We start from the raw sequence: 15,617 nt of genomic DNA, 5'->3' as shown, positions 1-15,617 counted from the left end.
TTTGCTGTGCTTACGTCATCCACTTGCTGCTCCAGTTTTGTTTTAGCTTTGGTCAATGTGTTCACTTTGTCCTCTTCTGCCTGCAGGTCATCCAGAGTCTGCTGATGGGCCTCTTGGAGGGCTTTCTTTTCTTTTGTCAGCTTGGCAATGCTCTCATCCAGGACTGCCATCTCCTCAGTGAGGTTTTTCACCTTTCAGAAGGCAACAGAAGTCATTACAACAGGCAAAAACAACAAAAAACCCATATCTGTGGCTATGTCTACACGAGCAGTGGACCCAACAGGTGGTACTGTAGAGTCATTTAGTACTTGCATAAGCAAGTGCTATATGAGTGCACAGTAACCGGCGTTACTGCTCAGTACCATCCCTGCATGGTTTTTTTCAGAGCTTGCACAAGCTACTGCACAGTAACTCATTACTAACAGTTAGTGCCCAAAGGTATTACACTGTAGCCATGAGCTACACTGCAGTAGCTTATTTCTATTGTGCAGTAGTGTCTTGTGTAGATGTGCTCTGTGTGTGTAAAATGGCAGCATACTCATGTGGAATGGTTTTTTGTTTGTTTGTTTGTTTTCAGACTGTGGCTTATACCTTGTTTTCTGTGGCATGTTTTTCCTTTTCCACCTTGGCCAAGGTTAACTCAAGGTCATCAATGTCTTTCTTCAGCTCTGAACATTCATCCTCCAGTTTCCTCTTCTTGGCTGTCAGCTCAGCATTAATTTCTTCTTCGTCTTCTGCTCTTTCAGTCAGCTCTTTAATTTTAGCTTCAAGCTGGATTTTGGTTTTGATCAGCTGGTCACATCTCTCCTCAGCGTCAGCCAGGCCATCGGCCTCCTGTGGTGGAAATATTAATAGGTCGTTTTCTAAAATTCTATTTTATTGCTGTTTTTCTCATAATGATTTTTGCTTCATCTTTTATAATATGAAATAGTTCTTTTGTAATTAGGATTGCAATGAAATACTCCTTCTAAGCTCATAGTATCAGGTATTTTTAATTTTGACTGCAAGGCATCATTTAGTCTGAAATTTTCCCATCTTCAATACAAAACAGATTTTTTTTGTTAAGTATCTTCAAATACCAGGCCACAAATGAACATCCCTCAGTAGCTCCTGGTTTGGGGGAACCTTTCCAGTACTAATGTGATTCAAGTATGGGGCTAATTTGATGAACAAACTAAAGATAGATCTACTGACAGGGAGTTGAATGACTTCAGTCAGTCTCATCAGTGGACTCTGCAGCCACACAGAATGGCAGTGAGGTCACTGGAGATGCATGCAGACTGATCCTTTGGCATCCACCCAAAGCTGAAACTGAATATTCAATGGTAGAACTGAAGTTCCCAACTAAAAAAATGGGGTAGTTATTATGGCAAAATGCCATCTCAGTATCTTCCCAAACTCTGCTATCAGGTTTTCCCTTACCACTGTTTTATCACCCATCTGTCAATTTGGTTGCCTTGGCCACTGCGGTGGGCAAGCAGCCCTCCCGCCATCCGTTTCATTTAACACTGAGTTGTGACCTGGGCTGGAAACATTCCTGAGGGACGTGGAACCTGCTCCTGTGGTCGTGAGAAGCTACAGGTAACCAGGGGTGGGAACTCCACCTCCCGATTGTGTTAACAGTGACCTCATGACATGGGGGCAGGAGCTCCTGTCACTCTTCCAGGTAACCAGTGATGCATTTCAAATTGATTTGTTAGCATCCAACAACATTTGATCAGGACTGGTTCGGGATGGTGAAGTCAAAAGGGCTATATAAGCCCAGACTGCCCAGGATGGGGAGAGAGCCGTTTTGGACAGCGTGGGAGTAACTGACCAGACAGCGACAGGGGGATCTCTCCCTCTCTCTCCCTTGAAACTGGACACATTGAACTGGCTGCCTCCAGAGGAAAGCTCAAACAGCCTCTGGCTGATACTTGTGAGCAAACTACTTGAAACCTATCTAGATATATAGCTGGCACTAAAGCAGATGCTTAATCAATGGCTGCCTAGCCACACTGTTTGTTTTCAGGTTATTCTGCGATTCCTCCCTATCCTGAATTTTCCCCCAAGGCTCCTCTCTGTAACCAATAAAGTTCTCCACTGTACCTAGTGTGGTAGAGTCATTGGGAGGGGGATAAGAGACGTGCCTTTGTGTCCCCTTGGTTCGGCTGACTAAGGGCAGCTACTATTTGTGCTCCAGGCCAGGGAAAGCACCCCAAGTTCTTACAGTGGGTACAGCACCCTCAGGGTCTACCAGGCCTGTATATCCCAAGTGGTACAGGACCACAGACAGACCAAGATTCCTGGGTGGTGGTGGTGGTCGTGACCCCAGGCTCACAGGTGTGCCCTGGGAAGGGGGTCGGCTGGATGTAAGGCATCCTGGGAAGGCACTCAGAGCCTGGTATGTGGTTGGGCACAGTGAGGTGGGTGGCTCAGCACAGGAGTGCCCCCTGCTTTCCCACCACAGTTGTAGCCACTGCAAAACTGTCTGCTGAACCTTCACTGAATTACTTTCCTTAACCATTTTTAGAAGATCCCATAGTTCATGCTCTGCTCTTTTTTTTTTTCCCCCCTAAGAGCCAGTATTTTCACAGTTTTGTAACAGAGCCATATTAAAGCATAGGTACCAGATACCCATGCCTCTGGTCTCTACTATAGAGCCATGTCCAATAAGGAAAAGAGATCATGTAAGCCTTGTGATTGACAATAAGAGTTTGAAAATAGACCAGCATAGTACCTCTTCAGTCACAACTGACTCATTTTTTTCAGATAGTCCAAAGTATGTATCTACGTAGCAAGGCAACATTATACTGAGGCATATGGAGCCAACTCTGCATGAGCTACCTCCATAACTGGTGTGGCAATGTGTGCAAGTAATATACTGCTTCCAGTTCTGGATTTAATTTGTACAGAGCTTGCTTACTGGGTCTTAACCTTGCACTATCTTACACAATAAATATAGGTACAATACTAATTCTAAGGAGGACAGACTTTATCCATTCAACTCATTTGATCTCAGACTATTTTGTCTCAGACAAATAATATCTCCAGTTTGCCCATTTCTTAACTGGAATATACATTTTGATCTTTCAGTTTACATTTACTCTATAGAAGGGGTCAAATACCCTGCTAATACTCACAGACTGCACTTGGAGCTGTAGGTCATTTTTCTCTTGCGTCAAGGACACCATTTTCTCCTCTAGTTCCTTCCTTTTCGCCTCAGATTTAGCAAGCTCTTCCTTTGTTTTCTCAAACTCTTCCTTCATGTTGGCCATCTCCTTCTCAGATTCAGCACTCTTCAGCAAGGGTTTGATCTTGAAGTACAGCTTCATCCAGGGCCAGTGCTTGACATTCATGAATGCACGAACATTGTATTGAATACAGAATATGGATTCCCTGAAATGCAATTAAAATATGTATCAAATCTTATGGGCAAACATCAGAAGTGAATTAAAATGCCCAGTTCTATAGTCTTTACTAATGACTTGTGAGTAGCATTTACTCACCCAGCCAGTCTCACTGGGCACATCTACACATGCAATTAGCATACCTGAATAAACTCTGGTGCACCTCATGTTGGAGTTTATTTCCCTTGAGAACAGTATCTTCATTTGCCAGCCCAGGGCTGCTCCGCCCTGGCTCAACATGCTGCAAATGCATATGCAGCATGTATGGTTTGTGGTGCTGCAGATGGGTGTACAGTGCCACAAACTGGATGTGCGCTCTTATCTGGATGCACCCACTTAGTTCAAGTGGGAAGACTCACAAAAGTAAGCACTATCCAAAGGGTCATATAATCTGGGCTGTCTTAAGTCTAAGAAAATCTAGGAGGAGTCCAAATCTACTTTCAGCCTTTGTGTTGTACATGTGGAACTAATGTGAACTTTCTAAAGACTTAAGTCCACATATCATTACAGAATGTACAACGTCCCTAGAACAGACTGACAGCCTAGTGATCTAAGGTGAAGTCACCTACTAAGAAGCCAAACACAGAATTTAGGGAAAAAATATGCAAAATGAGATGTAAATTTGTTTGCCAGCCCTGATGTAGCACTTTTCCCTAGCTCTTTGATATAGGTGATGTGTAGGGCGATACTGGGGGGCATGTGCCCCGCCATGAGATTGGCCGCTACTGCTGCTACCACCTCCAGCTTCTGCGGGTGGACGCCGCTCGCCACCACCCCCCTCCACTGTTGCCGCCAGCTTCTGCAGGCAGTTGCCGCTTGCCACTGGTGCCGGCTTTTGTGTGTAGTTGCCGATCACTGCTTGCTGCTGCTGGCTTCTGTGGGCAATTGTTGATTGCTACTCGCTGCTCGCCACTTGCAACCCTCCCCTCCCTGCCACCACTGGCTTCTGCAGATGGTCGCTGCTCATCACCCCACCACCAACACTACCACACACAAATTGTACCCCCCCAGTCCCAGGAGGCACCAGTTGTTCATGCTCCTTGGCATAATAGTTACCTCAACATACCTTAACAAATTCCCAAATATGAGTAAAAGAGATTAAGGAAATCTTAATGAGATGGAGTGCCAGGAAGTCCAGCTTATAGTATTATTCATATCACCTCTGTTTGGTGAGTACAGGACAAATACAAGAAATCACTACCTCCTTTCCATCATTTTCTTGAACTCTATTCTCATCAAGTAGCCACGACATACAGCTTGTGTGCGAGTAATAAGTTGTGCTAGCTTTTCATCTCTCATCTCCTCCAGAAGACCCAGCAGTCCAGCTTTGAAGAACACCTGGAGAAGCAGAATGTTACAGAAAGTCACTTTCAGTCTGTTGTAAACATGAATAAACCATATTACAACAAAACAATCTTTGTACCTTGGTGTGTCCAAATTTATACTGGGTGTGGTCAACATCAATGGATCCAAGCAACTTTTCAGAAGCTTTCTTGCTGTCAATGAACTGCCCCTCCGGGATAGCACTTGCATTCAAAATCTTGTATCTGAGGGTTGGGAACAGAATATGAGGATGTCATGTTGCATAAACACAGATGGTGCCATTGTTAACAATCCCTGAAGAAGAAAAAAGCCCAAAATGGATCTGTGGAGAATGAACTTCCTTCCTTGCTCCAAGAAGACATTACATGTCTGGAAGAAGCATGTTTTCAGGCCAAGGTGGGGAGCTTATACTGTCAGCTCAACTATATTGTGTGTGTTGATGTCAGTCTCACACCCTTCACCAGTATGAAAGCTTATCTTCCTTATAATAAAAATCTTGTAATAAAAATCCTTATAATAAAAATCTTATTCCTGAGTAAAGAACTCTGTGGGCACATCAACACCTCCAATTAATATGCTTGAATTTATTGCACCCCCAGGTCTATATGTACACCTAGGTGAGGAGAAAATTGAACCCAGGGATGCTCCTGTCCTGCTCTGCTCCCTGCGGAAGCCAGGCTCCCCCAGATGCCAGCTCCAGGCTGGCAAGGGACACTGGGGGCAGCTGCACGCAAGCAGGGAGCTCAAAGGGCAGCCCCAGGCTGGAAGAGGGCATGAAGGGTTAGCTCTAAACTCTAGGAGGTGGAGGAGAGCTGTCCCTGGCTCTGAGAGCAGCTCCCAGGCAGCCACGTGGAGATCAGGGTTATCCAGGAAGAAGTTATGGCCCCCTGCTGCTTGGGCTGACCAGGAACATGCATCTACACTTGCACTTTGGCCAAGTAAAGCGTGGTTTTTCAGTACATGTATCTGTTGATACTAGCAAATGGTGCTTCAGATGAATCTACTATGCAGTAATTGCTGTGCGCATGTAGGTGGTGATACTTTACTATGCATTAAATGAGTAATACACAGTAAAGTACAGGTGTTGTTGCACCCAGTGTGTAAGAATGATATCAGCTAGGGAGTGGCAGGAGGAGGGAAAGTCATTCACCCAAATTAAAGGCAGGGTATACTGCACCAGCACAGTGCTGAATATTTCAATACATAAGCGTTAGTAATCACCATGTCTAAGCATGCCCACCCTATAAGGAACCATGATCTACTGAGCCATAAAATTATTGGAAGCACTGACCCTGTGCCTGCCTGCCTTGAATATCCCACAAACTCCTCATTCTGTGCTCCAGCTTCCTGAAAATGTCAAGGCCCTGGAGTCTTCTGGCATGGTCTGTCCAATTCTTACTCTGCCCCATGTTTATTTCTATACAGTAACAAAAATGCCACTGTTGGTATGTTTTGGACTGTGGCAGTTCAGTCCTAAATTTCTTTCATTTTCTTTTATAAACTGAGTAGGTACTTGTGCAAAATATTCAACAGGGCTAAAATGGAGTGAGGTAGAGGAGTCTGACCTTTGCTTAAAGTCTGCATAAATGATTCTGCTGGGGAAGCCTTTCCTGCAAATTCTGATCCCTTCCAGCACGCCGTTACACCGCAGCTGGTGCAGCACCAGCTCATGTTCCATGGCACCTTAACGAAACACAGCAGGAATCAGTATCTTATTGTATAGCACAGAGGAGCTATATCACACTAACATCTCCTTGTACTGGAGCTTCTTACCAGGTGTTTTTGTTTCATTGGGAATGAGGCATCGTACAAAATGAGGATGAGTGCTTCTCAGATTGGACATCAGCTTGTTTAAGTTCTCCTGTGAGACCATAAGAAAAAGTTCATGTTAACCACTTTTAAATATGCCAACACACTGTTAGATGCAGTACAGTCATTATAATTATATCATAATTAGTAGTTGACCAACATCTGAAATTCAGACAAATTAACTGCCATATCTTTTGAGCAGTAGATTAATGTTGCTCTAAAAATAACTCTACTGATCCAATATGAAATGGCTGCCATGGGTGACAGAAAATGAAATGTAGTTGCTGGAAGAGAAGACATCTTTAAAATGGTCTACTCTTTTTAATAAACAGGGTAAGTAGGTAAAACATGAACTTGGGTGGAGGATTTGGGCTTGTTTTTACCCAGCACTTTGAACAGTACTTTGAATAGTCATTCGCACATAAGCAAAATATGTGCAATGTAGGTCCCAGATAAATATGTGCACTGTAGGTACCAGTCATATAAATCTGTGCAGGTTTCTGATTTGGAGCAATGCATATCCAGTTTTACACTTCTTTATACTTGTGCAAAGTGGCACCAATGGTGGAAGGCAAAGGAGAGTTAGGACCTTTGATTGGATGATAGAGGGAAGTGTAAGGGGCCTGAAATAATTGTTTCTGAAAGGGGGTGGAGGGGAGGGGCATTTTCAGCTCCAACATATACACTAGTTTTGTTTGTATAATTTCTGATATCAGTCCCAGAGAGAAGACAGCTTTGGTCTATAGGGGTATGCCTAGTTAGTCAATATGCCCAGTAACTTAGTGGGAAATTTATTATAGCCTTTGTTACCTCAAGGACATCACTGGCCTTTGACTAGAAAACACATTTTTAGTATTAAAGTGAGTTTTGTCACTTTATTGTCATGGAAAAAAAGATTTATAGTGAACACTGTACTGTACCCTGAAAAGAGCAGAGACAGTCTGGAAAGAAGAACCCTTCTTCTTGCCGCCCTTCTTGCCACCACCACCCTCTAAACAAGGCAAAATAAAGAAACTATTAACATTTGCAGAACACTGACATATTTGTCTTTTAAAAGGAAACAAAGACAAGGAGAATACAATTTAATATCTGGAAGTGACAGTTAGGAGAATTCAGATGGGAAATAAAATGAAACACCTTATCAAAACTCAGAACTACTTCAAGTTAAAATGTAAAGATACACTCTAATCCAACTACAATTTAAAGAGTGCAGTCATGATTCATTATGTAGTAAGAAGGAGAATAATCTTGCCTAGTGAAGGAATTGTTTGGTTAAGTCCTATGGTTTGTGTTAATAGCAACAAAACCCCATCTGGCCTTAAAGTTTATACATTTATAAAAACATCCATTTTTCATTTAAAACTATACTTTTTTCTTAATTTTACAGGAAGGATCTACTATGAATTAATAAAAAACTAGTTTTACAGATATTGCTACCTTCTGCTCCACCATATGCAGCAAAGAGCAGAGCCAGTGTTTTCAGTGAAGATTTCTGGTATAACCCAATAACAGTTTCATTCAGGGGGTCCTTGTTTTTCTCAAGCCAGCCAGTGATGTTGTAGTCCACTGTGCCTGCGTAGTGCACCAGGGAGAAGTGGGCCTCAGCCTTTCCTTTGGCAGGCTTCGGTTTCTGGAAGTTGTTGGACTTGCCCAGATGCTGATCGTAGAGCTTGTTCTTGAAGGAAGTGTCAGTTGCCTTGGGGAACATGCACTCCTCTTCCAGGATGGAGAAAATACCCATGGGCTAAAAGGAACAGCAGTACAGAAAGAAAGGGAGAGAGAGATTAACAACTTGTCCCTATCCTTTTATTGTTATTTAGAAAGGATATTGCTGCAGAGGAAGTGTAGTCAACTAGAGGGAAAGTAAGCTACCCTATTTGGACTTTTGGATATAATAAAGATACAGGTCATTAAAATTCACTTCAGATGTGCTAGACAAATTTTATTATAAACTGACTGAAACAAAAAGTATTCCAAAACCTTTCAAAATCCTATTTTTGGAAGTAAGGCAGAAAGTTTCTTTTGGAATTCCAAAAATAGATAATGTATCCAATATGGAACCAGCCCTAAAGCTTATACTATCCTTTCCTTGTGTCCCTAAATTTGTGATGTGTTAGAATTACAATTCTGTCTTCTACTTTACTTATTTCTGAATGCAGACAGGTTTATAAACTATGATCAATATATTTACTTAATTATTTGGTATTTATAAAACATATTCCAGGCCTTCAAGCATGAACTTAAGTATAATTTTAACTATTTTGAACATGGAAAAGTTCTTTAGAAACCAACAAACTCTTGATCATATGATGCATAAACACCTTCTCAATGAGCTCAATGCAGGCAGCCAAGTCCATCCCAAAGTCAATGAATTCCCATTCAATCCCTTCCTTCTTGTACTCCTCCTGCTCCAGCACAAACATGTGGTGGTTGAAAAACTGTTGCAGTTTCTCATTGGTGAAGTTGATGCACAGCTGCTCCAAGCTGTTGAACTACATGAATGCAAAAAGAAAATTTAACTACTGTAAATCTTTGTTCTGTGAACTGCTAGTTTAGTTTTTCCCATAATAAACAGGAATAGCTCTATTTTCTTCTCACTGTGTCTGTGTAAATGCCCTCAGCCTCAGTGAGATACTCAGTGTTTCTGTCTGCAAGGGCCAAGAGCTTGGGAGTTCTGTTCTCAAACAGTTCTGCATTTCAGGCATAGGCTTGGCAACATACTGCTAAGCACTGGAACCTAGGCTTGTCACGGCATTTTTCTGTGCTTTGTTTTTTACTGGCTGCTTACAGATATTAAAGAAAAAACAAAAAATGGTGCTTTACTTTAAACTTGATGTGATTCCATTCTGAGCCCAGCATATGCCCAGAAGAGGCAATATGTTAGCTGGATCCACTTCACCCGGCATCTTTATAGATTGAATACTTTAGTGGGGCTTCTTTTTATGTAGCTGTTAGATACAAGCACCCAAAAGCCCTGCTGAAGTGCCCAATCTATACAGATGCTGAGGAGCCAGGTCCAACTAATGTGCTGCTTCTTCTGGTACAGTGTGGTTTGTTTGGGGTTTTTTAGGTCTATAAGAAGCCATGGGTCTTGGCCTGCCCAAATCAGTCTAAACTCTCAGTGTTTGGGCCAACCCAACATTTCCAGACCCTCTGCCCCACTTTTTTCTGCACATTAATGATGTACCCTTTAGGTGTCAAAATTCCACAATTGCCATTAGGTACTTTTAGGCACTCTTAGAAATGTGAGAGCACGTTTAATGTTGTTGTTTCTTCATATGCCATGGAAATTTGCTTTGCATCCGGCAAAGCAAAGAAAACTCTGGCTTGCATCTACTGATGCCTCTTAAGCAAGACCCAAGAAGTCATCCTCTCACTTTACTTGGCCTTTGTGAGGCTGCAGCTGGAGTACTGCATCCAGTTCTGGGCTCCACACTTTAGAAAAGACATGGAGAAGCTTGAGCGAGTCATAGAGCTTGTTGGAGAGCCACGTGCATGATTAGAGGTCAAGAAAGCAAGCCTTATGAGGAGAGGCTGAGGCACAGGACTTTTCAACCTGGAGAAGAAAAGGCTCAGGGGTGAACTTGGTGGCAGCCTATAAGTATATAAGGGAGGTGCATCAGGAACTGGGAGAACTCTGTTTACCAGAGCACCCCAAGCAAAGACAAGGTCTAATGGTCACAAACTGCTGGAAGACAGTTTTAGACTGGACATAAGGAAAAACTACTTTACCATCTCCAGAGACTGGAATAGACTCCCCACAGAAGTGATGCAAGCACCAATTTTGGATACCTTCAAGAAATGCCTGGATGCTTATCTTGCTTGGGTCATCTAACCCCAACTGACTACCTGCTCTTCGGGAGGGGGCTGGACCCAATTATCTCATGAGGTCCCTTCCAGTCCTAATGTCTATCCAAAACCAAAGTCTTCTTGGAATCATGCTATTTCCAGGGTAGATGCACATAAAACTATATTTTTTACCAAAAGGTTAATAAAAATAAATATTGTTAAAAAATGCTCCAAGTACTTAGAACTCTTGAATGCCCCTCCCAAGAAAGTGCTAGCAAATCCCTGTTCCTTACATCAAAGATTTCAAAGCCAGCAATGTCCAGCACACCAATGAAGTACTGTCTAGGTTGCTTGGTATCCAGCTGCTGATTGATGCGAACAACCATCCACAAGAACATCTTTTCAAAGACTGCCTTGGCCAGAGCACCAACTGAATTGTACACCTAAACCAATGAGAAAAGGACTGGATTTATCATACAAAGCAGAGGAAGAAACATAGGATGCTTATGCAAACCATGATTTCTAAATCCCCAGTTGTTTGTTACCTGTTGCACTGTTTGACCTTTGGTCACAAACTCATTTCCAACCTTGACTCGGGGGTAACAAAGGGCTTTAAGCAGGTCAGCTGAGTTCAGACCCATCAAGTAGGCAGCCTTGTCAGCAACTGGGCACACATGAAGAGGAATGCTTTATTAGTTTATAGAGAGACGTCTCTTTAAATAAAACAACTTGAAAAGGGTAGTATGATCTGTTTGTGTTTCCCTAGACACTATATACAATAAAAACTGCACTAATGATGGAGCTTTAGAGTTCCATAAAATCTTCATAGTGATAGTAAAGAAAAAGGTAGGAATGTACATTAACTTTAAAAGGCATGTAAATGCTAAATGGCTTTAAAAGGAGCACTAACAATAGGGACTAGATAATGCTTAATCTGTGGTGTGGCCCTGACCACTCTGTTACTGGGGCTACAAAATGGGTAGGAGTGTAACTCAACTCACAACAAGACAAAACAATTTTTGCAGCTTGGTTGCAGCATGAAGAGCTGCAAAAGGTATTTCACAGGTATTTCACAGGTATTTCCCAGCAGCCCTGCCCCTCACTGCTGATTGGCAGAGGGGCATTGGCATTGCATTTAACTTCTTAAAAGATGGTGCTGAAACATTTTCACTTCATTAACTGTGCCTTCATTTAGTTTACATCACTAGCAGACAGTACCCGTCAATCATGTGAGCTGTGGCTGCAGTGACTGTCATGTTGATTTTGTATTGTGGTAAACACTGGGACATTCTAAAGCAACGTATTATATGACTAATAGGCAGAGGAAGGAGGTTAGGTTGATTTTCTGGGTAATCATGGCTAATGTAATATTTCCTGCTGAACATGGACAATGCTGCTTTTCATGGTTTCCACAAAAACCCTGAAGCTGCAAATTAAGTATACCCCTAAACATGGGAACCCTTGTTCCAGACTTAAGCTCAGGCATGCACATAGATGCCCAGCCACAGCGAAGCCTATCACAGAATCATAGAGAAGTAGGGCTAGAGGGGACCTCTAGAGGTCATCTAATCCAACTCCCCCTATTCAAACCACGAAGTCATCTTAAATTGTTGCTTTTGAATTTAATAATGCATTACTGCAATATTACTGGTAATATCATAAACAATCAAAAAGCTCATTCTTAAATTACCTAAACCTGGAGGGCTGGAAAACTAAGACATTAGTAAATAATAAATAAATAAATAAATACTGCATATGTGGTAGGAGTCATTTGCTGTTACAACCATGACGCCAATTCCTGATTTTTGTTTGTAAATTTGCATCCATAAAATGATATTAATATGGATGCAGCAATTTAATACAGTTAGTTATGTTTAATTCTAAAGAAAGACCTTTTTCTGCACCTTATGTCCTCATTCACCCCAGTGCAAAACACCTACAGTAGAAATAAAGGTACATTTTTGCTGCTTTAAAAGGTCAATGGGAACTTTTGTTTGGGGGCCACAGCAGCTTTTATCATTTAACTATGATCTCTGCATGATAACTAGATAAACTGCCTTAACTTTGACATTGGAAGAAATAGGGTTAAAATTACAGTGGTTTTTTGCTATGCTTTCATTCCTCCATAAACATGTAAATCAATGGTGTTTTGGCCCATGAACCAGATCTAGCTGTGGGTCACCCCACAGTGCAGCAACCACCACACTTTACTTTCATCTGTACCTTACCAGCTACTATACTTTCATTTGTTTCTTTCTTTCTGGCTGCACATATCTGCCTTACTTGGCTGCCCCAGGGGGCCAGCTTCAAAAGGAACACTGGAAAGGACTGGATGATACCTGCCCGATGGTGTGCTGGGTAACACTCTAGACTGAGAAGGCAGATGCAGGTCCCAACTGCTGGTGGGTAAACAGACTTTAAAATATGGGTCTCTTGCTTCCTAGCTAAGTACCCTTAACCATTCAGCTACATGAACTAAAACATGCCAGAGTGCTGCTGTTAGTACTGGGCTTCTAGCCAGCTACATTTTCATGACTTATTGTCTAAAATGGGTGCATCTAGGTAGCTGTGTATGTACCTGCCCAGTGCATAGTCTTGTATGCACCCATGCTTATGTGTCCACAGTGCAGGGGTAACAGAAATGTAACCTGTGTGTAAGTGCCAAAAAAGCCATTTACATGGCTAGAAAATTGCCATCTAGGTGCATAAAAGGAACTAGAATGTTACTCTATATTATTTCAGCAGCTTATAGGAAAGAAATTCACATAATTTCACATGGAAATGGATAGAGTGCATCTTTTTGCATGTTGTTCTATCTACTGTCTATAGGAAGATAAAGAACTGTATATGCCATCCTTGCTATTTTCAAACAGTTTTATTTCTCTCTATTTCTTGTCAGCCCAACTAAAGCCATATTCCTTGCTGCTGATTATTTAGGGGGAAAAAACAATATTTCATTCTTTAAATACACTAGAAAATAAAATTTCTGCATATTCCTAGTAGTGGGGGCGGGGGGGACACTTTTTCAGGCACGTCTACTATACAAAGGAATGTGCTAAACCTTTCCCAGCAAAAAGCACTAGGTTTAGAAAAACATGACAAATACTGGGTCAGTAATGTCATAAAAGCCAGATATCAAAGTTAAGCACTTATGGTGCATTCAGACAAGTGAGGAAATATGTAGTGCTGCACATGCTACACACGGAGGCATTCTCTGTGCTGCTAATTGGCAGTGCAGAGGGGGTTTTTGACACCAGGAGATCCCAGTGTAAAAAAGAACAGTACTAGAAAAAAGCAGGGCACATGTACAGCAGCATGAACCTCCTAAAACCAGAGCCTGGCCATCTGGAGCCACACTTTAGCTGCTGGTCAGGCTTCCTGCTGCCAGATTGCCACTGCTGGAGCCATGGCAGGCCCCCACCCAGGACCCCAGGTAACACTTCTGGGGCTAGCCCAGGTGCTGGCCCCAGCCTCCCCGAGCCTACCCAGGGCAACTTGCTGTGCGTCAGAGTGCATGTGCATGGTTGTTCCCAAGGGACAAGTAGCAGTGGCACAGCTGTGCTGCTGCTATTTCTCCCTGGGGAATCATCTGTGCATGGTCATCTGGGTATGCCTTTAAAGATGAGGTGGTGTAGTTGCTTCCTATTATGAAGGATGAGTTGGGAATACGTTGGAGCAGAAGGGGGTTGGGATAAGAGCCCCTTCCAACCTAGAATTTCTGGGTTAGAAGAGTGGTCAAGAAGAGAAAATATTTCATGGTATAACATAAATTATTCTTTGGAGCCACCTCCCTCTATCCCTCAAGCTCTGCCAAGATCCAGCTCAGCAGAAGTGAGCAAAATGCAAACAAAAATAAGAGCAAAATAATAATACTGATAAAATACAATTTTTGTTTGTACTCTTAAGAGGTCAGTTGCAGATTCTGCAGATACCTTCTGTGCCATCCGGTTCTGCCTGCTCCTCACGCTGCTTCTGCTTGAATTTCAAGTTTCCATGATGCATGACTGCCCCTGTGAGCTTGTAAATAGCTGTTTTTTCATCAGCATTGAACCCCAGGATATCAATGGCACTCTAGCAACAGAATCAGGAAAGTAAAGATCTTGGGTAAAATTTTTAAAAGTGATGAAGTCACTAGTGATTCTTATTCCTTGTCAGATATGGATAATGGCCTATGTGCTAACTTCTGAATGTTACTTACATCTGTAGCCATCAGTTCTTCCTGATCATCAATGCTGGCGACAGTGATCTCCCCTTGACTCACAAAAGGAAAGTCATATGGGTTGGTGGTAATCAGAAGCATCTCTGAAAACAAGGTTTAGTTTTAAGAAATGAGTTTAGTTTTAGAAACTGTGTAACAAAATTCATTCATGATCAGCTGCTATCCAGAATGTTAGTGATGCCTCTTACCAATGAGCTCTGGCTTCTTGTTGGACATGATCTGATAAAATATGTGGTAGCTTCTTTCTGCCTTGAGCTGGAATGTAACTCTAGACTTCTCCAGCAGATCTGGCAAGACCCATAAAATGCAATTAGCCACAAGAAAATAGAATGAGACTAGATAAGGAATATTGGATATGTCCAGGAAGGTGACCTACATGTTTCAATGTCAGCAGAAGCCAGCTTCCCTGTGGTGCCAAAGTGGATTCTGATGAATTTACCCTTTAAAGGGAAAAAAAATAAGTCATTTATTTTGAAATCCTATGAGACAAACTCCAGGAGTACAGTTTTCAGAGCTGCTTTAGGTCTTAAACAAATTTTAAATCTCAGCCATGATGTATTTTATCATATTCCATCGGTGGGTTGCAGACAATTCTGATAACACTTACAAAGCGTGAGGAGTTGTCATTTCTCACAGTCTTGGCATTGCCAAAGGCCTCCAGCAGAGGGTTGGCACTGATGATTTGATCTTCAAGGGTCCCCTGCAACGAAATTGTTACTGTCAAATTCCTTTGTCAAATCATGTGCAGTTACAGAATGGAGCATTTAATTTCATCTCCAATAAATCACCTGTATTTTGCCAGGCTGCTCTTCCTTCTTTTTTTCCCCAGAAACTGCAATTGTTGCAAAGTACTGGATGACACGCTTTGTGTTCACAGTTTTCCCTGCACCAGATTCTCCACTGCCAAACAAAACAGAGAAGCAAAAGACACATAGTCAGCCAGCTCATCCCGCTGCAGGTGGCAAAACAAAAATTAACCAGAGCAGGGGAGTAGACCTACGTGATCAAGACTGACTGATTTTCCCGATCTGTGAAAGAGAAAAAATAAAGGTGACTTTTAATATTGTTCCTGAGTACCACTGAACTTA

General features: G+C 42.2%; 1 protein-coding gene across 1 annotated transcript in view; it reads right to left on the bottom strand.

Annotated features, from left to right (window-relative positions):
- Positions 1 to 15,617, bottom strand: part of LOC149858445 (myosin heavy chain, skeletal muscle, adult-like) — a 42,186-nt gene that overhangs the window by 21,663 nt on the left and 4,906 nt on the right. The window contains exons 5-23 of the mRNA XM_090061587.1: positions 15,530 to 15,557; positions 15,318 to 15,429; positions 15,137 to 15,229; positions 14,906 to 14,969; positions 14,718 to 14,816; positions 14,509 to 14,612; positions 14,243 to 14,381; positions 10,856 to 10,974; positions 10,604 to 10,753; positions 8,843 to 9,013; positions 7,959 to 8,265; positions 7,442 to 7,512; positions 6,486 to 6,573; positions 6,278 to 6,395; positions 4,813 to 4,936; positions 4,591 to 4,727; positions 3,123 to 3,378; positions 592 to 834; positions 15 to 191 (exon numbers count right to left, since the gene is read on the bottom strand). Coding sequence (XP_089917713.1) covers positions 15 to 191; positions 592 to 834; positions 3,123 to 3,378; positions 4,591 to 4,727; positions 4,813 to 4,936; positions 6,278 to 6,395; positions 6,486 to 6,573; positions 7,442 to 7,512; positions 7,959 to 8,265; positions 8,843 to 9,013; positions 10,604 to 10,753; positions 10,856 to 10,974; positions 14,243 to 14,381; positions 14,509 to 14,612; positions 14,718 to 14,816; positions 14,906 to 14,969; positions 15,137 to 15,229; positions 15,318 to 15,429; positions 15,530 to 15,557 — 2,600 coding nt within the window. The remainder of the gene's footprint in view (positions 1 to 14; positions 192 to 591; positions 835 to 3,122; positions 3,379 to 4,590; positions 4,728 to 4,812; positions 4,937 to 6,277; positions 6,396 to 6,485; positions 6,574 to 7,441; positions 7,513 to 7,958; positions 8,266 to 8,842; positions 9,014 to 10,603; positions 10,754 to 10,855; positions 10,975 to 14,242; positions 14,382 to 14,508; positions 14,613 to 14,717; positions 14,817 to 14,905; positions 14,970 to 15,136; positions 15,230 to 15,317; positions 15,430 to 15,529; positions 15,558 to 15,617) is intronic.

Source organism: Crocodylus siamensis, chromosome 8 (genome assembly GCF_052110815.1).
Source record: "Crocodylus siamensis isolate JL-2025a chromosome 8, ASM5211081v1, whole genome shotgun sequence".
NCBI classification, from domain to species: Eukaryota; Metazoa; Chordata; order Crocodylia; family Crocodylidae; genus Crocodylus; species Crocodylus siamensis.
The sequence above is the reverse complement of the archived record's forward strand: the minus strand, read 5'-3'. Positions and strand labels throughout refer to the sequence as shown.